The 25392-nt window shown below is 42.7% G+C and overlaps 3 protein-coding genes across 3 annotated transcripts in view; 1 reads left to right on the plus strand and 2 right to left on the minus strand.

Moving 5' to 3' along the window:
- Nucleotides 1-25392, minus strand: part of LOC142839973 (uncharacterized) — a 238482-nt gene that overhangs the window by 146523 nt on the left and 66567 nt on the right. The window lies entirely within an intron of this gene.
- The window catches only part of LOC142840020 (uncharacterized), a 112653-nt gene that overhangs the window by 48613 nt on the left and 38648 nt on the right, over nucleotides 1-25392 (plus strand). The gene's annotated exons all lie outside the window — the stretch shown is intronic.
- Nucleotides 16646-20555, minus strand: LOC142839970 (uncharacterized). Its single transcript, XM_075956418.1, has 5 exons — nucleotides 20432-20555; nucleotides 20182-20242; nucleotides 17719-18865; nucleotides 16752-17298; nucleotides 16646-16668 (listed from the first exon to the last, which is right to left on the minus strand). Exons 1-5 carry the CDS (start codon nucleotides 20463-20465, stop codon nucleotides 16646-16648), a joined length of 1812 nt encoding a protein of 603 aa, XP_075812533.1. The 5' UTR covers nucleotides 20466-20555.

The following is a 25392-nucleotide window of genomic DNA, read 5'->3' on the forward strand; positions in this document are numbered from 1 at the left end:
GGGATAATTTCTTGGTGGTAGCGCATTGTATCACGTGGGCTCTGTTTGCTAGAGGCAGAGGAAGGTTTCCTTTAAGAGAGGGTTCCTGACTCAGCATTAAAGGCAGAAACCTTATAGTTCTTTAAGGAAGATCTACCATGAAATATTTAAACTGTATTCATAAGCAGTCAGCTGCAGGCTTCTTGGTGTCTTCATGGACCTAGATACTCCAGAGTTGTGATAATAAACCCGTCTCTCTTCAGTACCTCCTCAGTGAAGCTAGACTCTCAGCAATCTATGGAATGGAGTGCAGCCAGCCAAAAAAGATGCAGCTTTAATCCTAGCCATGCTGTTAAACAGATTAAAAACACATTTGCAGACCTCAGAAGAACTCTAAAGCACAGACTGAGAGGACACACAGTGGAACAGTGGAACAACAGGTGTGTGAGCACACACCCCACTAGGCACCCACTCTCCAGGCCCTTGGCTCCACGCAAAACCTTGGGCCCTTCCCCACCTGCATCAGCTTCTCTAGTCAGCCAGGTGATAAGATTCCTACAGGTAGTGTGCTCCAAATCCACCACCCTCTCTATTGCACCCTGTAAGCTACAAGTCCCACTCCACCCCCAAACCTTCAAATCTCCTGTGACCTAAGAGGAACTTGCAAGCACAGGCTGCTACTGTTAGACTCTAGCGTCCAAACACCGAGAAGGAGTCGCCCCCAGAGACCATCTCACACACCACAGCCGATGCAAACACATGAGGATTTTATTAATTCTGTCATGACAGGGTCCCCCAGCATTCGGGAAGCCAAGGGACCCTGAATAGCTGGTACAGTCAACTTTTAAAGGGGCCACAGAAGCAAGGGGGGTTGTTCTTTGACTATTCTGATTGGCTGATTTGAAAGGGCTATTACCAATAATTGACTGGGGAGCTCTTGCCAGATCAGATGAGGTAACAGGTCATTTTGACCCCGTTTCCCAGGGGACCGAATCAAAACATACGTATATGGGTAATTGTTCAGGAACTGAGTACGTGCGTGTGAGCTGTTAGGTCCTTGGTTCCCAGGGGAGGAGGGGAAGCACTATGGCACTGCGGCTGAGAGGATTCAGAATTGTCAAAAATGGCTTCAGGATTGTCTTAAAGTCTTACATTCCCTCCTCTTATTTGGTCAAATATCTCAATCTTGAGATATTAGTAAATTTGGAGGACCAATTGGATCTATACACAGAGATTAACAAACCAGTGTTGTAGGCCCATCATAGATCAATAGAAGGCACCAGGTCTGTTGTCCTGGGACTTGGGAGAGTTAGGTTTGTTCCCAATTATAGGACGTATGAGAGGTGATATTGTTGAAATTGCCAGATGAGGCTATTCCCTCATAATAGGGAGGTCCTGCTTATAAGCATAGCCAGCAAGATTGTGTCAAGCTGGGGTCAGTACTATTTAGCAAAGAAAAGGCTCTCACTATCAGATTATACAGTCGCTGGCCTGTATTAGAGCTTGCCAGCAGTGGAGCAAGGGTTGCAGAAGGGTTCTTAGCATTAGGAGTGGGGCCTAAGGCCCTGGCAAGGGGGGCTACTTCGGCAGGGGCTAGCTGGCCCTGGTCAGGCAATACCAGGTTGGGCCCTAGTACTATGGTCATTGGAGGTGTTACAATAACTCATAGGGTAAACAGAATCCCTATGTCTTTTTTTTCTGGATCATACAACTATAAACCCCAATTATTGCCTATTAACTGGTTAGCTCTTTTTTTTTTCTCAGTGAAAGTGATTGTTTTTTCTGGTGTGGTATGGGTAAAAGAGACTAAGTCCTTTTTGTTAACCCTCAACCAGGAGACATTGACATTGGTTTTACATCCCCAGGCAGCATAATAAAGTATTTTAGCCCCCCTCCCACATACTGCAGAGTTTGCTTTTTCCCCCCAGACAAATATATCATTCAGAATATTTGTATACAGGATAAAAGTTTCTGGGGTTTGCTCAGTATCCTCCCAAGAGTAATTGCTAAAACTCACAGGTCAAAAGTTAGCCGGGGGAACCAGGCATCCAGGGGATGAACTGCAGTGGCTAGCCTTAAGGGTGGCCCAGTCTCAAAGTTAATCAGGGTCCAGGTTAAGTAGTCCTGGGTCGTTCTGTGGAGGTGCAGGCTTGATGTGAGAGGCAGGCAGGCTGTAATACCGTCCACTTTGAGGGCAGTAGGTGTAGGGACCCTTCCAGCGAAGTCCAAGATTCTGAGACTAGTGTCTTCGAACGTACATAGAATCGCCAACCTGGAACGGGTGTGAGATTTCCGGGTGCCCGGGCTGGTGGTGGGAGGTGCCAGCAAAGAAGCAGGGAGAATAGCTTAGTCCAGCGGACAGCAGCAGGAATAGCTAGGGCCCCTTTAGGGAGGGTCTAGTCTGGCCGGCAGCAGCAGGCTCTGGTCAGATAGTACTTGGTTTTAAATACTATCTCATGCCCCAAGTCCTTCCCGACACCCATGGAGACAGTCCCGCTGCTCGCCCCTGGGAGACAAGTGGGGGAGATGTCACAGGTCCCTGTGCTCCACATGGAGCATTGTTTTCAGGAAGTATCTATGTTCTGGACCCCTGTGCCCAAATATTTTCTCCAGGGGTAAGTCTGCCAGCCTCCAGGGGCAGCTGTGGGGGATATGAATCTCAGATATCCCAGGAGGCTAGCTCTGCCACTAGTTGACAGAAATTAGGGGTAAGGGCAGGGGTATCAAAGCAAGGGATTGAGGAGGCATAGATTGCAGGTATGAGCAGGCAGCTGCTGTTCTGGCTGTGGGGTGCTGTAGCTTTCCTCATGTCCCTCCGGATATACCTCAGGTGTCAATTCTGGAATGAATGCGAGATTTCCAGGTGTCAGGGTGGCCAGGGGTCTCTATGCCTGGGCTCGGAGATCTGGCGAGCCTTCAACCGCGCCTGCAGCTGAGGTTTGTGAGCAAATAGGTCATGAGGGGCCTTAGGAAACTAAGAGGGGAGTCCCTGATATTGGATCTCATAGGGGGTTAGTCCAAGCTGAGACGGTGTGTTTCGTACACAGAACAGGGCTAGGGGAAGGAGCTGTACCCAGTCTCTAGTGCCAGATTCCAAAGGCTAATTTGGTAAGGGTCTTTATTTATTCTTTTTACCTGTCCTGAACTCTGGGGTCTGTATGCATAGTGTAATTTTCCCCATGCCCTGACTTTTCTAAGCAACAAGGCAGTTTTACCATCAACCTCGATTACCTTGAGCAGGCCAAACCTCGAGAAGATTTCTTCTTTGATCTTCTTAGTCCTGGTAAGAAAAAGCTTCTCTGCCTTCCGGCCGATGTCCCTTTAAGTAGGCTGCTCAGCTCATTCACCATTGCTGCCCTGTCTTCTTCAGCAAATCCTACCAGCATACGTCAGCAAAACCAGCTCTGCTTGGGCATTGCAGTACCCCAAGCTTCCCACAGCTTAGGACTGGGAGCTGGGAGCAGTTGTTCTCTATGAAACTTGCAAGCAGCTTGGGAAGGCCATTTGGAATTGGGCTCCAGCATCTCCCAGCCCCTCCTGCCGGGCCGGTGGCTGTAAGCAGAGTTCCCAGGCTTGGGCTGTGACCAAGGCAGCTGGGAGGAGGATTCAGCTGGCAGTGGCTGCAAAGCCTTCCTCAGCGAGGTGGGCATGGCAAAGGCAGAGAGCAGCCTGCTATTCTTTATAGCCCTGGAGAACAGTAGGGGAAGTCAAAGTCTCCAACAGGTCTTTTTGTAATAATAGTGTGGGACACTCAGGAATAATCAGCCATCCTTTCGTCCATAGGCAAATGCTTTAGACATAGCGAGGGGGAACTCCTCTCCCTTTTCCCCCCATACACCCCAGAATTGGACACCAGGGTGTACAGTGTAAACAAGGGGGGGGAATTTCAGTACTGTCACTGTGGATACTGCGTAGGCCTCTCAGGTGGGCAGAGCATCGCTTCAGTAGCCGGCTGTACTCGGTGCCGTTCTCCAACCCGCTTCTGCTCAGCAGCTGCTTTGGGAAGTGTCTCGAGCCCAAAGTCCTGTAGTCCATTTTTCCTCACTGAAGTCCACATTCGACCACTCAGGGGCTGCTCTGTCTGAGGTGTGCAGTCTCTGCAGGTGTCATCTTCTGTTGCCTCCTTATCTGTCTAATTTTTTTCTTTACTAAGTCCTGGAGGGAGCATCTCTGCAGTCCCTCCATTCTCTGCAACTTGCTACGAATATCTGATGCTGACTGGCCTATAAAAGACATCACTGCATTGGCTTGGCAATCTGCTGCCATGGGATCAAAAGGGGTTTACACCCTGTACCCCTCCAATAGTCTTTCTAAAAATCCTCTAGGAGTACTATCAGACCTTTGTACTATTGCTCTTACCTTAGCCAAATTAGCAAATTAGTGGGGTGCTTTGTAACCCCCCCCCCTTTCTTTAGACCTGCCAATTGGACTCTGGCAATAAAGACGGAGCTGCTCCCTACCAGCTGGAGTATTGAAGTCCCATCCTCTATCTTGTCCGGTGATTGGGTTGGCCTGCTGTCAGCTCCTGGGATATTGTTTTTCCTCTGTGTTTAGGAGCACCTGTAAGAGCTGTTGGCAATCATCCCAAGTGGGGTTATGAATAACCAGAAGAGATTCTATAAGCCTGGTCACAGCCTGAGAGTTTCAAGAAAAGGAAGGGTTATAAGTAAAGATTAGAGGCAGAAAAGGGCAGTATTGTAATTGGCCTGTGTAACACCCGATTTGGTGTCACACCCTCGGTACAGTTCCCTCGCCACTGTACCAAATGCTAGTCGGGCAAAGGCCTGGAGGTTGAAAAGAAGACACAGAGAAACCAGGGTCATTCAAAAGGAGATCAGCTGCATGCCACTTTATTCAGCCTTTGGGAAGTCCTTATCTACCTAACTGCAGCACAAGGATTTCCACCCAGGCAGGTGGGAAATTACCATATTAACAATGGAGTGAATGCCCTGCAGCTAACCACCAGATGGGGCAGGGTTAGCACAGAAACACACAGGAAGCTTAGTTAGTTGATCATAAACTGTCCCTGCAAATGCACCACAGGAATAAGGGAGACCAGGGTATTACAGGTCCCCCTTTTGTATAAATTATGGCTAGGCCTGTCTTGGGTGGCATTGGACGTCAGGCAATACCCCTTACCAGTCATGGGAAAGCATCCAGGTCAAAACACATTTCCTGTCTTAGGTTGAGGCAGCCCCCCAAAAGCCTTTCCCGTCTTTGGCTCATTAGTCATCCATCACCGAGTTCAGCCAGATTTGTGCTGAAAGATTCTCTGGGGCAATAGCTAAGAGGACTTGCCACGTGGCAACATTGACCTGAGCTTGCCTTTGGCTCTGGCATCACAACCATGAAGATGATGCTCCAGCACATGTAAGCGTCCCTTAAGGAGACTGTGCCTGCTCAATTCTTAATAATTTTGCCCAAATTGGAGCCCTTTAAGTAAGATCTCAGCGCTGGTGAAAATAACCCTGGTATAGCTAACTAGAATATTTTTAAGAGCCAATTTGTAAATTGTACACCTCAGGGTCCGTGAATAACATCAATAAGCTTATTACTGTAACCACTAGCAGTGGTCTTTAACCACAACCAAGAGCAAAATTAACTGCAATATTCATTTGTAAATTTAGCTCAATTTGAATGGCTATGGCATTTGCAACCTGCCCTGAGAAGGTATCCTTTGTGCTAGCAGGAAGCAACTGACTAAAAAATCCAGCAGCTTTAGCTGCTGTGGCAGCAACAGCTGTGGCTGCCGATATCATGGGATGGGTAGATGGGTAGACGAGTAGAGGAACAATCCTTGGCACTCAGACCACCGCAGCCAGCTCCTCAGGAAACCAGAAACTCTTCAGTTGACAAGCCAAAATCTCTTTGATCTCTCGGCTCTGTCCTGTCTTCAGGCTTCTGGACAGGAAAATCCACAGCATGCAGCAGCTGCTCAGGTACCCATATTGGATTGTCTGCATCCTGTGGGAAAACACAAACAGCCCCTCTTCCCCACACCAGTACAGGATCTGGACCATGGAGGTGCCATCTGATAGATTCTTCCATTTGACTGAAAGACCCACTGGACACCCCCTCCCAGAATCCGCAGCTGGCCTGCTCTCATGAGAACATCCCGTTTGCTTAGGGAAACAGGATGCCTATAGTCAGCACATGTGCCCAACTTATGAAAGACCCCACCTAGCAGCATTAAGTTAGCAGCAGCAATAACGCTATTTTACAAGGCTTGAATTTTTGAGCAACATAACTGAAAGCTAGGACAGGGGAGTTCAATTTAGAGATAAGGGCGTTGGTCAAGTTAGGGGCAAGGGCCGTTGAGCCAGACAAGATATCTATGGTCGACCATCTGGACTGCCAGAGGGGACTTGGGGTCCATAAGAACAGTTTGTACCCTAGATGGGCTGAGTCAGCATGCATATCTGATTTCTTGGAAACCACAAAACTGTACTCAGTTTGAACCCAAGCCTTATTCAAATTGCCCAATCAGAACCCTGTAACTATGCCTCTCGCTTCTGTAATCACGCTTCTGCTTCCCTACCCTATAAAAAACCCACTGCTCCAACCTGAAGGCGCGCAAGTCCTCCGAAAGACTTGCTGCCCGCAGGTACCTGTGTTTACTTAATAAACCTCTTGCTGTTTGCATCCACACAAGTGGCCTCACTGTTGCTTGGGAGGGTCTCCCCAGACTGAAAGGCAGCCCACCTTGGGGGTCTTTCATTTTGGTGCATTGGCCGGGAATAGGAGACCCCCGCCCAGGGATCATTGACCCTCCAAAGGGAGGTAAGCTGGCCAGCAATCGTTCTCTGTGAATATCTGTGCTTCTGTGTTTCTGTGTTTGCACCTGCAACCGTATCTGTACTAGTTAGCTAGCTAGAATCTGTATTTGGCAAGTTCGCGGAGGAGCTGACGAGCTCATACTCCCGACTGCAACTCTGGGAGACGTCCCAGAAGTGTCTGGGGCCAAATTTGTGGCCCGTCCATATTCTATGAATCCTACCAAGATAGGACTGTTCGGGGGGCACCCCCACTGTCTGAAGGGTATGTGATTCTTCTGGGAGACGAGAGATCCGGACTCTCGCTGTCTCCATCTGAACACTTGCTTTTGGTTTTACGCCGAAGCCGCGCCACGCATCTGTATTGTCTGTGTATTTTTGTGCTTAATATGTTCTTTGTTTTGTACATCTGTTTGTACTCGAATCTAAATCTGGTACCATGGGCAGTAAGTAACCATCTCTTTGACCCTAACTCTGTGAAAATCCAAAAGGAACGCTGACAGCCTGCCCCTCCTTCACTTCTCTAGGCTGTGCTGCTGAACTGCTCTGCTCGCTACTGAGGCTATGTTCAAAATTCAATTTATATTGTTGCCCTTATGCTAATGTCTTTAATTTGTTTGGATTTCAGTTTTGTACATACAGATGAATATGGATCTATTTTCATTTTTCTACATGATAATGTCTAATTAATTCTTAAAGGGAGAAACTGACAGTCAAAATGTTGGGCTCATGGCAAATCTCAGGGGGGGGCTGCAAGGCACCCCACTAATTCGGCCAAGGTAAGAGAGGTTCTCCAGGGGCCAGTTAAAATCTGTGTTCCTTAAATGATTAATAAAGTTTACAGGCATTTTACCCAACCTCTGAAGGTCAGCAGACAGCAGTAGCCATGGCCTACATAGGACAGGCAACATCAGATATAAAAAAAGATACAGCAAGTAGATGGGTTAAAAGATTGTACTTAGTAAAATTTGGAGGAAAAAATGTTAAACAAGGGACAAAGAAAGAAAGACAGGACTCAGACAGATAAGGAGCCTGGGCAACAGAAGATCAAAGACAAATAAAGAGGGACACTGGAACTGAGTAAAAAGACAAATAAATGACTTGTTCCTCCCTGGTCACTTGTGAATGTATGACCAAAGCCTTTTGTTGACCAAACGAGGGACTTTTGCTTTCGATGCTGTTTTCAGTTCTGCAGGAGACGCAGGCTGCTTGTCTGCCTCTGCTTCTACCACGCCCTCCTCACCAGGATGACCACCTCTCCCTGCCGTCACCGCTGAAGAAATCCTCACCTCCTAGCAACTGCCTTGATGCTGTGCTTGCTCTAAAGCCTGCATGAGCCCTGACTGCTCACTCTACAGTCTTGCTCCCCTCACACATGTCAGACCACGATACAGCAGTAACAATACTACCACAGATGCCCTCCTGTGCCAGACTACTGCTCCTGTGCTGGGCTGACGTCGATGGACTATGGATCCTGCCAGCATCTGCATAAAGGACAGGTGAATGGCAAAATGGCAGACTAAGCTGTGCCAGGCAGAGCCGAAAATGAGGGTGAAGCTTGCCTGGGGCACAAGGCTGGTGGTCCAAGCTGAGCAGACACACAAGACTGAAGGTAAGCAGAAGACAGGGGCAGCATTGTTGGACAGGAAGGAAATGATCTAGGCCAGTACCCTCCCTTCAGGGATGGCGGCCCGACCAGAACGCTGAACTTGTGGCTTTGATACAAGCTCTACAGATGGCAGAGGGAACGTCTATACTAACAGCAGGTATGCTTTTACCCTCACCTATATACACAAAGCAATATACATCTGCAGAAATTTTGAGCCTCCAGGAGGCCACACATTTGCCAAAGAAGATAGCCATCATACATTGACCAAGATTGAGACACCCAATATAATGGCTAAGAAGATCATAAAAAAAATCATCCTAAGGTTGGGGATGCCCAAGATGATCGTGTCCCATAATAGACCTGCCTTTGTTGCCCAGGTAAGTTAGGGTGTGGCCAAGATATTGGGGATCAATTGGAAATTAAGCTTACCAACCCCAAAGCTCAGGTCAGATAGATAGGATAAATAAAATTCTAAAAGAACAAATTGACATAATTGGCCCTGGAGACCAGCAAAAATGACTGGACAGACCTCCCTCCCTCCTGTCCTGTTCTGGGTTCAAAACACCCTGGCATCGTTGCCACTAGTTCTGTTGCCTGGCTAGTTAGCTGCCGCTCATGTATCTGCTGACAATGGCTGACATCGATGATGAAATCCTGAGCTCAAGGCTTGCACAGGGCAGACACATCTGCTATAAGATGGGCTTACATCACCTTTAAGGCTCTTCTTTCCTAAAGTCAGAAACCCACAAAGCTCTGCTCATTTTTTTAATGTCTTTTAAAGCACAATATCAGACAGCGGAAGCAAAAGGCAATTCTGTTCTGTTCCTCCTCTGTGTGTCTGGGAGCTATTGACAGGAATTATTTTGTACAGTTTGAGACTTTTCCAGATCAGACCGTTTTGTGCAGATAACTGCAGAGAGAAGCAAACACACCTAAAGCCTCCTTATCTCTTGACAGGTTTTGTTTTTCTAAAGCGTGGGTATTTATGTCCTCATTGGCTGTCCTCTGGCTTTAGGGCTTTTTGTTTATTTTGAACATTTGTCATCCTGTATTGCATTTTCTCTCATTGTTTGTTAAAGTTCTCACAATGGACACAACCCTGTACATTTGGATAAAGCTGATGCTACAGGATGCAATGGAAACCCGTAAATGCCATGTGTTGCCAGCTGGACCAAAACTGACCTCTCCGGCACATTCTCTGGAGTTGAGGATCAACACTCCCGGTGTCTACAGTAAAAGAGATTTGTCTTCATAATACTGGAAATTGTCTCTTATGAGAAGGCATCCATGTGTTTCTTAAGGCTGAGTTAAGCTCTTTGTAGTCAATAGACTATTATTGCCAGAGTGTTGGGTGCTATTCTCTGGTCTACAGTGGTTCACAATGTCTACCATGTAGTTACTTTCAAGCCTCATTCAGATTACTTTGCTAAGAGATATTCTGCACACCCTAGAGATGTTCTACTATCTTCTCAACAAGGATAGTTTAAAGGATGGTTTAATAAATCGCCATGGTTAAAAAACCTTAATTTCCACTATAGCTGGGCCCCTATTTATTTTACTTCTTATCTTTACAATCGACTCTTCCATTTTAAATCGCCTGGTGCAATTTATAAAAGACAGACTTTCAGTTATCCAAACCATGGTACTCTCCCAGCAATATCAGATATTAAAGCAGAATGACGTAGAGGTTTTTGAACATATGGATTTATGATTAAATCCATGAAAAAGAAAAAGGGGGAAATGAAAGACCCTCTGGACACCCCCTCCCAGAACCCGCAGCTGGCCTGCTCTCATGAGAACATCCCGTTTGCTTAGGGAAACAGGATGCCTATAGTCAGCACATGTGCCCAACTTATGAAAGACCCCCACCTAGCAGCATTAAGTTAGCAGCAGCAATAACGGAATTTACAAGGCTTGAATTTTTGAGCAACATAACTGAAAGCTAGGACAGGGGAGTTCAATTTAGAGATAAAGGCATTGGTCAACTTAGGACAAGGGCGGTTGAGCCAGACAAGATATCTATGGTTGACTATCTGGACTTTAACATACATAAAACCCCACATACTAATAGTGTAAACTTCAATGTTCCCCTCTCACCACTGGACAGGTCATTCACACAAAAAATTAACAGAGAAATAAGGTATCTAACAGATGTTATGACTCAAATGTACTTAAGAGTTTTATAGAATATTCCTTTCGAACAGAAAACAATATATATTCTTCTCCATACCTGATGAAACTTACTCAAAAATCAACCACATACTCAGTAACAAAACAAACCTCAACAAATAAAAAAAATCGGAATACCCCTATGTATTTTTTCAGATCATCATGGTTAAAAACTAGAAGTAAACAGCAATACTAATTTCATCAAATCCACAAACATGGAAATTAAACAATGCTAACCTGAATCATCAATGGGTAAAGGAAAAAAAAAGAAATTAAAGAATCTGTAAAATTCAATGAAAATGACCACACAACATATCCAAATTTATGGGACACAATGAAAGTATTGTTAAGAGAAAAGTTCATAGCACTAAATGCCTACATATAGAAGACAGAAAAATCCCACATTAGTGAATTAAAACCTTTGAAAACTTTTGAACAAAAAGTAGTAAATTCACCAAAGATTCAAGACACCAGGAAAAATCAAATTAAGCGCTGAAATCAACAAAATAGAAACAGAAAAAAACAATACAAAGAATCACTGAAACAAAGAATAGGTTCTTATAGAAAATCAGCAAAATAGACAAAACTTTATCCAAATTAACCAAAAGGCAGAGAGAAAATATGCAAATGAATAAAATCAGAAATGAAAAGGGGGGCATAACAACAGACATTAAGGAAATACAAAGAATCATCAGGTCATATTTCAAAAACTCCACAAAATTGGAAAACTTAAAGAAATAGACAACTTTCTGGATAAATATCACTTACCAAAATTAAATCAAGACCAGATAAACAAATTAAACACACCTATAACTGCTGAATAAATAGGAACTGCCACCAAAAGACTCCCAACCAAAAAAAAAGCCCAGGACCAGATGGTTTCATCTCAGAATTATACAAGACTTTCAAAGAAGAACTAATACCAATACTCCTCGAGTTATTCACATGATAGAAACAGAAGGAACAATGGCAAACCCCTTTTTTGAGGCTACAATTACCCTGATACTCAAACCACAGAATAACATTATAAAGAAAATTACAGACCAATCTAACTCATGAGCAAAATACAAAAATACAAAAAAAAAATACTGGCAAATCATTTCCAAGAACACATCAGATCATTCGTCCACCATGATCAAGTTGGCTACATCCAAGAGATGCAAGAATGGTTCAACATACAAAAATCTCTCAGCATAATCCACCATATAAACAAACTGAAAAATAAAAAACACATGATCATCTCATTAGATAACGAAAAAGCATTAGATAAAATACAACATCCCTTCATGATAAAAGGAATATATCTAAACATAATAAATGCAATACTCAGCAAGCCAACAGCCAACATCAAACTAACTGTAGAGAAACACCCAGCTATTCCACTGAAATCAAGAACAAGACAAGATTGTCCACTCTCTTCAAATCTATTCAATATAGATCTTGAGGCCCTTGGTAGGGCAATAAGACATCAAAAGGAGATCAAGAGACTACAAATCAGAAAAGAAAAATCCAAATGCTCACTGTTTGTTGATGGCATGATAGTTTACATAAGCGATCCCAAAATTCTACCAAGGAACTTGTAAAACTCATAAACACTTTCAGTAATGTAGCACAATTCTGGATCAGAAAAAAAACAATATCCCTCCTATACAAAGATAATAAAAGGGCTGGAAAAGAAATCAGAGAAACAACACCCTTCACAATAACCAAAAGTAGCATACAATATTTCAAAGTAACTCTAACCAAACAAGTGGAAGGCTTGTATAACAAGAACTTTGAATCTTTGAAGAAAGAAATTAAGAAGAAAACAGAAAGTGGAAAGATCTCCAATACTTTTTGCTAGGCAGAATAAACATAGTAAAAATGGCAATCTTACTACAAAAGCACTCTACAGATTCAATGCACTGCCCATCAAAATCCCAGAAAAATTCTTCACAGACCTTGAAAGAACAGTACTCAACTTCATATGGAAAAGAAAATATCCCAGGATAGACAAAACAATCCTGTACAATAAAAGAACTTTGGGCCTGGAGTGATGGCTCAGAGGTTAAGAGCACTGACTGCTCTTCCAGAGGTCCTGAGTTCAATTCCCAGCAACCACTTGGTGGCTCACAACCATCTGAAATGAGATCTGGTGCCCTCTTCTGGCCTGTAGGTGTACATGCAGACAGAACATGTGTTAACATAATAAATAATTTAACAACAAAAAAAAGAACTTGGGAAGGCATCACAATTCCTGACTTCAAACTTTACTACAGAGCTACAATACTGAAAACAGCCTGGTATTGGCAAAAGAACAGACAGAAGATGAATGAACCAAATCAAAGAACCAGATAATAATCCATACACCTTTGAACACCTGATTTCTGACAAAGCAAAAAATATCAAATGGAAAAAAGAAAGCATATTTAACAAATGATGCTGGAATGACTGGATATCAACATGTAGAAGAATAAAAATAGACCCATATCTATCACCATGCACAAAACTCAACTCCAAATGGATCAAAGACCTCAACATGGAGCCAGCCTCACTGAAATTTATAGAAGAGAAAGTGGGAAGTACACATGAACACAAGGACACAGGAGACCACTTCCTAAATATAATCCCAGCATCACAGACACTGAAAGAAACAATTAATAAATTAGACCTCCTGAAACTGAAAATCTTCTGTAAAGCAAAGGAGATGGTCAACAGGACAAAACAACAGTCTACAGAATGGATAAAGATCATCACAAACCTCACATCACAGGTCTGATCTCCAAAGTAGACAAAGAACTCAAGAAATTGGTCGTCAAAAGAACAAATAATCTAATTTTAAAAAATGGAGCACAGACCCAAATAGAGAACTCTCAACAGAGGAATCTAAAAGGGCTGAAAGATACTTAAGGAAATGTTCAACATCTTTAGTCATCAGAGAATTGCAAAACAACTCTGAGATTCTGTCTTACACCTGTAAGAATGGCCAAGATCAGAAACACTGATCACAACTTATGCTGGAGAGATTGTGGGGAAAAGGAAACACTTCTGTATTGCTGGTGGGAATTCAAGGGGTACAACCTCTTTGGATATCAGTGTTGCAATTTCACAGAAAATTAGGAAACAACTTTCCTCAAGACCCAATAATACCACTTTTGGGTATATAAACAAAGGATGCTCAAAAATGCACAAGGGCATGTGCTCAACTATGTTCATAGCAGCTTTGTTTGTCATAGCCAGAACCTGGAAACAACCTAAATGTTCTTTGAGCGAAGAATTGATAAGGAAAATGTGGTACATTTACAAAATGGAGTACTACACAGCAAAAAAAAAAATAATGGCAGGTTGAATATTGCAGGAAAATGGATATAGCTAGAAAACATTATTTTGAGTGAGGTAACCAAGACAAAGAAAGAAAACTGACACATATCCTCACTCATCGGTGGTTTTTAAAGCAAAGAAAGCTAGCCTACAAACCACAATCCCAGAGAACTTAGACAACAATGAGGACATTAGGAGGGACTTACATAGATATAATGTACATGGGAAGTAGAGAAAGACAGGATCTCCTGACTAAATTGGCAGCATAGGGACAATGGGGGAGTGTTAAAGGGAGTAGGGAAAAGACAGGAAGGGGAGTAAAGAGCAATGTAGAAGCCAAAAAAATCAATAAAAAATACATTCCTAAAAATATCATCTGGTCATAAAAATATTAGAACCCCCAGTAGCATAGACAATGAGAGCAACAATGAATAAATGGAACCTCCAGAAACTGAGAAGCTTCTGTAAAGCAAATGATACTCCCATTAAGACAAAAAGGCATCCTACTGAATGGGAGAAGATGTTCATCAGACAAAGACTTATCTCCAAAATTTATAATGAACTCAAGAAACTAGACACTAGCCGGGAGATGGTGGCATATGCCTTTAATCCCAGCACTCGGAAGGCAGAGGCAGGCGGATCTCTGTGAGTTCAAGACCAGCCTGGTCTACAGAGCTAGTTCCAAGACAGGCTCCAAAGCCACAGAGAAACCCTGTCTCGAAAAACAAAACAAAACAAACAAACAAACAAAAAAAAACTAGACACTAAAATTCTAATTAACCCAATTTAAAAATGGATGGGGAGCTGAACTGAACAGAGAATTCTCAACATAAGAAGTTCAAATGGCCAAAAGACACTTAAGGTCATGTTCAACTTCCTTAGTGATCACGGAAATTTAAATCAAAACAACGTTGAGATACCATCTTACACCTGTCAGAATGGCTAAAATCAAAAACACCAATGATAGCCTTTGCTTGAAAGGATGTGGAGTAAGCGGAACGCTCACTCATCGACTGCTGGTGGGAATGCAAACTTGTGCAACCGTTTTGGAAATCAGTGTGGTGGTTTCTCAGGAAATTCAGAATCAACCTACCTCAGGATCCAGCAATACCACTCTTGGGAATATATCCAAGAGATGCCCAATCATGCTACAAAAGCATTTGTTCGACTATGTTTATAGCAGCACTGTTTGTAATAACTAGAACCTGGAAATAACTCTCTCAAGCAGGGAGAGGGAGGGAGGAGGTAGATTGGCCTGCAGGCATACACACAGACAGAATATTGTATACATAATAAATAAATAAATATTAAAAAAACAAATTATTTATATCTATATTATATCACCCTTTAAATGTAAAAAAACATTTATAAACAATATTTGGGAATATGGACGTAGTTATTTCTCTCCAAACTGCTTCCTGCTGTATAGGGGCGCTGTTAATCAGGTCTTTGAGGGTATAACCTGTGTGCTAGATTTGTCTCAGTTAGCAGATAAGTAATTTTCTGAAGGTGTTCACAGCAACCTTTCAGGAGGGCGTGGTCTATTGTACCATATTAGAATAGAAGCAATCCATAGGGTCTTATCCTGTGAAAAGAAAAGAAGAATCTCTTTTCCAAAGTATTATATCCTTAGATCCAAATTCTGAAGTCAAGGTATTATCAAAATATCTTTCTTGGATTAGTTCAGCAGCATTTATAAACAAATATCTTTTAGCAGATGTTGCTCTTTCCTCACCATTAAATCAATTCAGAGAAGACAATAGCATACAGTATCAAGATTCTCTGTGTATTTTCTATCTTTGTGCGGTTTTACTTTAACCTCTATTTCGTTTATTTTTACTTTTATTTTATATTCTCTGTATATCTTTGTCCTGGAATAACTCTGTAGACCAGGCTGTCCTTGAACTCTCAGAGATAAATTAAAACACTGCTTGGCCCATTATATCTACCCTCTTCTAGGCTAATTCTCACATATTAATTTAGCCCATTTCTAATCTGTGTAGCACCAAGAGGTGCGCTTACTGGGAAAGATTCAGCATGTCTGCCCTGGTGGCAGGCTGCATCGCATCTTCCCCGGACAGGAGAGGAAATGATGTCTGCTTCACTTCCCTCTTCCTCCTGGCATTCTGTTCTGTCTACATCACCCACCTAAGGGCTGGCCTATCAAATGGGCCAAGGCAGTTTCTTGATTAACCAATGACCTTCCTCCACCTACCACAAATTCCATTCATCAATATCTCTACAGTAGGTGTTATATTATGCCTTTCAAGAGTACAGGGGTTCTGTAAAGGCCTTACCACACTGATTTCACTCATAAGGTTTCTTTCTAGTGTGCATTCTTTTATGAATGTGAAGACTATTTTCATATTCAAAGGTCTTAACACACTGATTGGATTCATAGGGTTTCTATCCAGTATGTGAAATTTTATGCCTTTGAAGTTGACTATGATGTGCAAAGGCCTTGCCACAATGATTGCATTCATAGGGTTTCTTTCCAGTGTGTATTGTTTTATGTATTTGAAGACCACTAAGTTGGGTAAATGCCTTACCACACTGATTACATTCATAGGATTTCTCTCCAGTATGTGTTCTTTTATGCAATTGAAGATGACTATGACGTGCAAAGGCCTTACCACACTGATTACATTCATAGGGTTTCTCTCCAGTATGTGTTTTTTTATGTTTTTGAAGAGCACTGTTGTCAGCAAAGGCCTTAGCACACTGATTACATTCATAGGGTTTCAATCCAGTATGTGTTCTTTTATGCAATTGAAGATGACTATGACATGCAAAGGCCTTAACACACTGATTACATTCATAGGGTTTCTCTCCAGTATGTGTTCTTTTATGTTTTTGAAGAGCACTGTTGTCAACAAAGGCCTTAGCACACTGATTACATTCATAGGGTTTCAATCCAGTATGTCTTCTTTTATGCAATTGAAGATAATAATGGCGTGCAAAAGCCTTACCACACTGATTACATTCATAGGGTTTCTCTCCAGTATGTGTTCTTTTATGCAATTTAAGGGAACTATGATGTGCAAAGGTCTTACCACACTGATTACACTCATAGGGTTTCTCTCCAGTATGTGTTCTTTTATGCAATTTAAGGGAAGTATGATGTGCAAAGGTCTTACCACACTGATTACATTCATAGGGTTTCTCTCCAGTATGTATTCTTTTATGGCTTTGAAGATTGCAGTGACGTCCAAAGGCCTTACCACACTGATTACATTCATAGGGTTTCTCTCCAGTATGTGTTCTTTTATGCAATTGAAGATGACTATGATGTGCAAAGGCCTTAGCACACTGATTACATTCATAGGGTTTCTCTCCAGTATGTGTTCTTTTATGTTTTTGAAGATCACTGCTGTCAGCAAAGGCCTTAGCACACTGATTACATTCATACGGTTTCTCTCCAGTATGTGTTCTTTTATGTTTTCGAAGAGCACTGCTGTCAGCAAAAGCCTTAGGACACTGATTACATTCATAGGGTTTCTCTCCAGTATGTGTTTTTTTATGTTTTTGAAGAGCACTGTTGTCAGCAAAGGCCTTAGCACACTGATTACATTCATAGGGTTTCAATCCAGTATGTGTTCTTTTATGCAATTGAAGATGACTATGACGTGCAAAGGCCTTACCACACTGATTACATTCATAGGGTTTCTCTCCGGTATGTGTTCTTTTATGTTTTTGAAGAGCACTGTTGTCAACAAAGGCCTTAGCACACTGATTACATTCATAGGGTTTCAATCCAGTATGTCTTCTTTTATGCAATTGAAGATAATAATGACGTGCAAAGGCCTTACCACACTGATTACATTCATAGGGTTTCAATCCAGTATGTCTTCTTTTATGCAATTGAAGATAATAATGGCGTGCAAAAGCCTTACCACACTGATTACATTCATAGGGTTTCTCTCCAGTATGTGTTCTTTTATGCAATTTAAGGGAACTATGATGTGCAAAGGTCTTACCACACTGATTACACTCATAGGGTTTCTCTCCAGTATGTGTTCTTTTATGCAATTTAAGGGAAGTATGATGTGCAAAGGTCTTACCACACTGATTACATTCATAGGGTTTCTCTCCAGTATGTATTCTTTTATGGCTTTGAAGATTGCAGTGACGTCCAAAGGCCTTACCACACTGATTACATTCATAGGGTTTCTCTCCAGTATGTGTTCTTTTATGCAATTGAAGATGACTATGATGTGCAAAGGCCTTAGCACACTGATTACATTCATAGGGTTTCTCTCCAGTATGTGTTCTTTTATGTTTTTGAAGATCACTGCTGTCAGCAAAGGCCTTAGCACACTGATTACATTCATACGGTTTCTCTCCAGTATGTGTTCTTTTATGTTTTCGAAGAGCACTGCTGTCAGCAAAAGCCTTAGGACACTGATTACATTCATAGGGTTTCTCTCCAGTATGTGTTTTTTTATGTTTTTGAAGAGCACTGTTGTCAGCAAAGGCCTTAGCACACTGATTACATTCATAGGGTTTCAATCCAGTATGTGTTCTTTTATGCAATTGAAGATGACTATGACGTGCAAAGGCCTTACCACACTGATTACATTCATAGGGTTTCTCTCCGGTATGTGTTCTTTTATGTTTTTGAAGAGCACTGTTGTCAACAAAGGCCTTAGCACACTGATTACATTCATAGGGTTTCAATCCAGTATGTCTTCTTTTATGCAATTGAAGATAATAATGACGTGCAAAGGCCTTACCACACTGATTACATTCATAGGGTTTCTCTCCAGTATGTGTTCTTTTATGCAATTTAAGGGTACTATGATGTGCAAAGGTCTTACCACACTGATTACATTCATAGGGTTTCTCTCCAGTATGTATTCTTTTATGCAATTGAAGATGACTATGACGTGCAAAGGCCTTACCACACTGATTACATTCATAGGGTTTCTCTCCAGTATGTGTTCTTTTATGCAATTGAAGATGACTATGATGTGCAAAGGCCTTACCACACTGATTACATTCATAGGGTTTCTCTCCAGAATGTGTTCTTTTATGCCTTTGAAGATGATTGTGATGAACAAAGATTTTATCACATTGCTTAATTTTAGAGCATTTTTCTCCAGTATATGTGTTTTCATTCCTTAAAAGATGAGTGTTATAAGACAATGCTTTAGCACAGTGAGAATATATGGAAAACGTCGCTCCAGTTTGATTTCTCTCAATCCTGCAAGGATAATTTATGCATGTAAACGTTTCACCACATTCAATGCACTGTGAAACCTCATATCTATAGGAATTAACTTCATATTTTTTCCAATTGTAAAAAGGAATCAAACATTATGGTTCTATATCTTTGTTTTAAATCATGTTTTGTTCACCCATTAGGGGTCATTTTGAATCTCAAAAAATATTTGTGATGATAATTTCCTTTGTGCCATGGTTTACCTTTTCATCTATACCTATATTTTTCTATTATATTTTTTACATTTTTGAAGAGAACTGCATACATTGAGTGCTTTACCAACTTTACTACATTTATAAATTTTACTATATCGTGAATCATTATACATTTGCTAAGTGAACTAAGACACCTAAAAGTATTTGCACAGACCTAGAACTCATCGTGGTTTTTTCGTAATGTTAGTTTATGTATTAACAATGATGGTAGAAAATGAATTAACTTTGTATTCTTGTATCAAATTCAACAAGTATACTCTACATAGGAACTACATTTTATCTTCTTAATTGTTCTTAAGGAGAGGTATGCTAAATATTTCCTTAACCCTATGCTCATACTCTTGTGTCAAGAGTAACATATGATATATATAGGAAAGGAAGAATAGTCAATAAATGATTTCCACATTGAATCCTCACGGTTTGACTTTCTGTTCCTCACAGACTTGTGGTATAGATATTAAGGTTTTTGCACAACATCTGCCCCTTAATCCTTGACTCCAACAGCTGCTTTCATTAAACTTAACACAGTCACAAAAAATATATGAGCAATACAAGACTTACCATGGGCTATTGATTTAGTAGAAAGTTTTGCTGCTATATTCATCATCACTGAAATGTGTATACATTTTCTGTCATGAGTAACAAGAAACAAATGGACTGGCAGATGTATAATATAGCTCTCATTGTTTAAGCTAAAATCTGTTTAGTCATTGCTTCCTTGAATTTTTCTTAAATGAATGCCTTGCGAATGCAATTCATATAAAAGAAATTGAGCTATATGGATTTGTGAGAATTTATTAACCGTCAATAAATTTGAAGCTGTGCTTATTTACACTGTTGTTTTGTTTAAAAGTGTCATAACACATTACAAACTCATCAGAGGCACATTGTTATAAACTTGCATAAGAAAATTACCTTACATGCCTTCTACACCATTGACGATGTTCCTCAGTGTTATGGTCTTCCCAAATGTATCCTAAAATATAGTACCAGAATATGTATGTTATATTATTTAACATTGTGAAATAATTAGCTTATATCCTAAGAACTATGACTGTGTTATTCACCTCATTCTCCTTCTTTCTAAATCAAATTACAGAACAACAACATAAACCAAGGAAGAGTTGTCTCCATATTTTGAAACATGAAAGAAATTTATTTTTACCGATAATAGTGAGGTTCCTGTAGGTCTCGAGCATCACATCTCTGTAGAGATTCTTCTGGGAAGCATCCAGCAAATCCCACTCTTCCTTACTGAAGTTGATATGCACATCATCATAGGTCACTGCCTTCAAAAATATACCACACGTGTGTACAATGTAAGCATGACAGTGGCAACATTGGAATGCATACTTCTTTGAAAGTATAGTTGTATGATTCTGGTGTTATCCACTCTTATTCCATGACATAGACAGTCACTTTAGAATGAAATTTAAAAGGAGAGTCAATTCTTTTATTTCTGTACCCTTTGTACCACCTTATAAGAGAAATATCTATTCATAGGGAGAGAAAAACAGAAAAGATCAACAGTACATTGTATGCATGAGAATATTGTATGAAAAAATTACTGACTACAGAAAGGAAAAAAAGATGAACAAACTGGGTGTATTGAAGTATTGTGCCTTTAACCACAACACTCAGAAAACAGAGGTGGGAATGTTTGTCTCTGAGTTGAATGCCAGTCAAGTCTAAGCAATCAGGTCCAGGAGAGATGGAAATACACATTGAGGCCCTGTTTCCATTGCAAACTGGAATGAAACAAACAATGGGATACAAAGAACTGCAAGACTTTTATTGAACTTTCCACAAAGAATTGTTTTCACTCCAGTTAATGACTCAGAATACTCAGGCAGTATTAATGTTATGAACACATGGCATCTTGGCAATCAGAGTGATGCCCTCTGTCAATTTTTAAAATTCAAGAAATTATGAAGCTCAGCACAGCAGCATATACTTGACATAAAAAATACCTACATTCTAGCACCATCATCCAATAACATAAAAACTAATAGAGGTTGGGGTGAGTTTCTGGCCCGCGGCGCCAGCCAGGGACGGGGATCTCGGGGGTCCCTTGGCCTCCTGTCTTTCTTGGGCTCTCTGTAGGCCTCTATTCCGTGGTTACTGCCTCTTTCTTCCTGGCCCACCCAGCTTCCATCCAGAGCCCTCCCCACTTGGGCCCCCCCCCCCGCCCTCTTTTGGCGCGTGGCATTGGGAACTGGGTCCCAGTCCTCGGGGCGCCCGGGCGGGCTGCACTTCCTTTGTTCCTGTGGCCTGCCTGCACCAAGGAGGGTAGGCGCTTTGTTTGCGAGCTGCCCAACCAGCACAGAGGCCTGATCTCTCGGCCCCAGGAAAACCAGCGTTGGGGTGAGTTTTTGGCCCGCGGCGCCAGCCAGGGACGGGGATCTCGGGGGTCCCTTGGCCTCCTGTCTTTCTTGGGCTCTCTGCAGGACCTCTATTCCCTGGTTACTGCCTCTTTCTTCTTGGCCCACCCAGCTTCCATCCAGAGCCCTCCCCACTTGGGCCCCCCCCGCCCTTTTTTTGCGCTTGGCATTGGGAGCTGGGTCCCAGTCCTCGGGGCACCCGGGCGGGCTGCACTTCCTTTGTTCCTGTGGCCTGCCTGCACCAAGGAGGGTAGGCGCTTTGTTTGCGAGCTGCCCAACCAGCACGGAGGCCTGATCTCTCGGCCCCAGGAGAACCAGCGTTGGAGTGAGTTTCTGGCCCGCGGCGCCAGCCAGGGACGGGGATCTCTGGGGTCCCTTGGCCTCCTGTCTTTCTTGGGCTCTCTGCAGGACCTCTATTCCCTGGTAACTGCCTCTTTCTTCCTGGCCCACCCAGCTTCCGTCCAGAGCCCTCCCCACTTGGGCCCCCCCGCCCTCTTTTGGCGCGTGGCATTGGGAGCTGGGTCCCAGTCCTCGGGGCGCCCGGGCGGGCTGCACTTCCTTTGTTCCTGTGGCCTGCCTGCACCAAGGAGGGTAGGCTCTTTGTTTGCGAGCTGCCCAACCAGCACGGAGGCCTGATCTCTTGGCCCCAGGAGAACCAGCGTTGGGGTGAGTTTCTGGCCCGCGGCGCCAGCCAAGGACGGGGATCTCCGGGGTCCCTTGGCCTCCTGTCTTTCTTGGGCTCTCTGCAGGACCTCTATTCCCTGGTTACGGCCTCTTTCTTCCTGGCCCACCCAGCTTCTGTCCAGAGCCCTCCCCACTTGCCCCCCCCCGCCCTCTATTGGCGCGTGGCATTGGGAGCTGGGTCCCAGTCCTCGGGGTGCCCGGGCGGGCTGCACTTCCTTTGTTCCTGTGGCCTGCCTGCACCAAGGAGGGTAGGCGCTTTGTTTGCGAGCTGCCCAACCAGCACGGAGGCCTGATCTCTCGGCCCCAGGAAAACCAGCATTGGGGTGAGTATCTGGCCTGCGGCGCCAGCCAGGGACGGGGATCTCGGGGGTCCCTTGGCCTCCTGTCTTTCTTGGGCTCTCTGCAGGACCTCTACTCCCTGGGTACTGCTTCTTTCTTCCTGGCACACCCAGCTTCCGTCCAGAGCCCCCCCCCACTTCGCCCCCCCCCTCTTTTGCGTCCAGGCGGGCTGCAGTTCCTTTGTTTCTGTGGCCTGCCTGCACCCAGCAGGGTAGGCGCTTTGTTGGCGAGCTGCCCAACCAGCACGGAGGCCTGATCTCTCGGCCCCAGGAGAACCAGCATTGGGGAGAACCAGCGTTGGGACGAGCCAGGGTTGGGCACGGAGACCTGATCCCTTGGTGCCAGGAGAGCCAACATTGGGGAGGCCGCGTGGGGTAGGCAAGGAGACCTGATCTGGTAAAAGAAGATCCATAAGGGAGTATTTGGAAGAAGAGATGGGCAGACGCCAAGGCAAGAATTCGCCCAACAAACTGAAAAGCAACATGAAGCCACCAGAAACCAGCGACCTCACAACGGAAGGACATGAACACCTTAATCAAGAAGGAGAAAAGATTGACTTCATGAAAGTGATTGACGCCCTTAAACAGCATGTAAAAAACGCCCTTATAGAAATGGATGAGAAATATAACAGAAAGTTTGAAGAATTGAATAAATCAGTGAATGATACCCTAGAAAACCAAGGAAAAACAATCAAACAGATAATGGAAACAGTTCAAGACTTGAAAACTGAAATAGAGGCAAAGAAGAAAACACAAACAGAGGGCCGGCTGGACATGGAAAATCTAGGTAAATGAATAGAGACTACAGAAACAAGCATAACCAGCAGAATACAAGAGATAGAAGAAAGACTCTCAGATTCTGAAGATACCATAGAGAAAATAAACACTATGATCAAAGAAAACAGCAAGTCCGACAAACTCTCATCACAAAACATTCAGGAAATATGGGACACAATAAAAAGACCAAACCTAAGAATAATAGGAGTAGAAGAAGGAGAAGAAGTGCAGCTCAATGGTCCAGAAAATATATTTAATAAAATTGTAGAAGAAAACTTTCCCAACCTAAAGAAAGATATACCTATGAAGGTGCAAGAAGCATACAGAACACCGAATAGGCTGGATCAAAAAAAAAATCCCCTCGCCATATAATAATCAAAACACAAAGCATTCAGAATAAGGAAAAAATATTAAGAGCGGCAAAGGAAAAAGGCCAAATTACTTACAAAGGTAAACCTATCAGACTTACACCTGACTTTTCCATGGAAACCATGAAAGCCAGAAGATCCTGGATAGATGTACTGCAGAAACTGAGAGACCATGGATGCAAGCCCAGATTACTATACCCAGCCAAGCTTTCGTTCACTATAAATGGAGAAAATAAGATTTTCCAGGATAAAAACAAATTCAAACAATATGCAGCCACAAATCCAGCCTTACAGAAAGTAATAGAAGGAAAATCACTAACCAAGGAGTCCAATAATGACCACAATAACTCAGGCATCTAGAGACCCTTCATCAACACAAACCAAAGAAGGGATACATACAAACTCTACGACTAAAAAAAAATGACCGGAGTTAACAACCACTGGTCATTAATATCACTTAATGTCAATGGTCTCAACTCACCTATAAAAAGGCACAGGCTAAGAGATTGGATAAGAAAACAGGATCCAACATTCTGCTGTTTACAAGAAACACACCTCAACCACAAAGAGAGGCACCTACTCAGAGTAAAGGGTTGGGAAAAGGCCTATCAAGCAAATGGACCTAAGAAACAAGCAGGTGTGGCCATACTAATCTCTAACAAAGTTGACTTCAAACTTAAATCAATCAGAAGAGATGGAGAGGGGCATTTTATATTCATAACAAGAACAGTTCATCAGGATGAAGTCTCAATCCTGAACATCTATGCCCCTAATATAAAAGCACCCACGTACATAAAATAAACATTGCTAAAATTCAAGGCAGCCATCAAACCGCACACACTAATAGTAGGAGACTTCAACACTCCTCTCTCACCAATGGACAGGTCAATCAGACAGAAACCTAACAGAGAAATAAGACAATTAATGGAGGTAATGAAACAAATGGACTTAACAGACATCTATAGAACATTCCACCCAAATAGGAAAGAATACACCTTCTTCTCTGCAGCTCATGGAACCTTCTCGAAAATCGACCACATAGTCGTTAACAAAGCAAACATCCACAGTTACAAAAAAGTATTACTAACCACCTGTGTCTTTTCAGATCACCATAGATTAAAGTTAGAATTCAACAACAAGACTACCCCCGGAAAGCCCACAAAGTCATGGAAACTGAACAGCCAACTACTGAACCATACCTGGATTAAGGAAGAAATAAAGAAAGAAATTAAAGTCTTCCTGGAATTCAATGAAAATAAAGAAACAACATACTCAAACTTATGGGACACTATGAAAGCAGTCCTGAGAGGAAAGTTCATAGCACTAAGTGCCCACTTAAAGAAAACAGAGAAAGCTCACATTGGAGACTTAACAGCCCATCTGAACGCTCTAGAAAAAAAAGAAGCAGACTCACCTAGGAGGAGTAGGAGACTGGAAATAATCAAACTGAGGGCTGAAATCAATAAAATAGAAACACAGAGAACAATCCAAAGAATCAATGAAACAAAAAGCTGGTTCCTGGAGAAAATCAACAAGATTGACAAACCCCTATCCAAACTAATCAAACGGCAGAGAGAG

This window comes from Microtus pennsylvanicus, chromosome 22, assembly GCF_037038515.1.
Source record: "Microtus pennsylvanicus isolate mMicPen1 chromosome 22, mMicPen1.hap1, whole genome shotgun sequence".
NCBI lineage: Eukaryota > Metazoa > Chordata > Mammalia > Rodentia > Cricetidae > Microtus > Microtus pennsylvanicus.

Bases quoted from the DNA above. Each gene is read 5' to 3' on its own strand.
- LOC142839970 (XM_075956418.1), bottom strand. From the start codon at position 20,465: ATGCTCGAGACCTACAGGAACCTCACTATTATCG. The intron at 20,243-20,431 runs GTAAAAATAAAT...ACTATATTTTAG, and splicing joins CAGGAACCTCACTATTATCG to GATACATTTGGGAAGACCAT. The intron at 18,866-20,181 runs GTAATTTTCTTA...TCATCTTCAAAG, and splicing joins TGGTGTAGAAGGCATGTAAG to GCATAAAAGAACACATTCTG.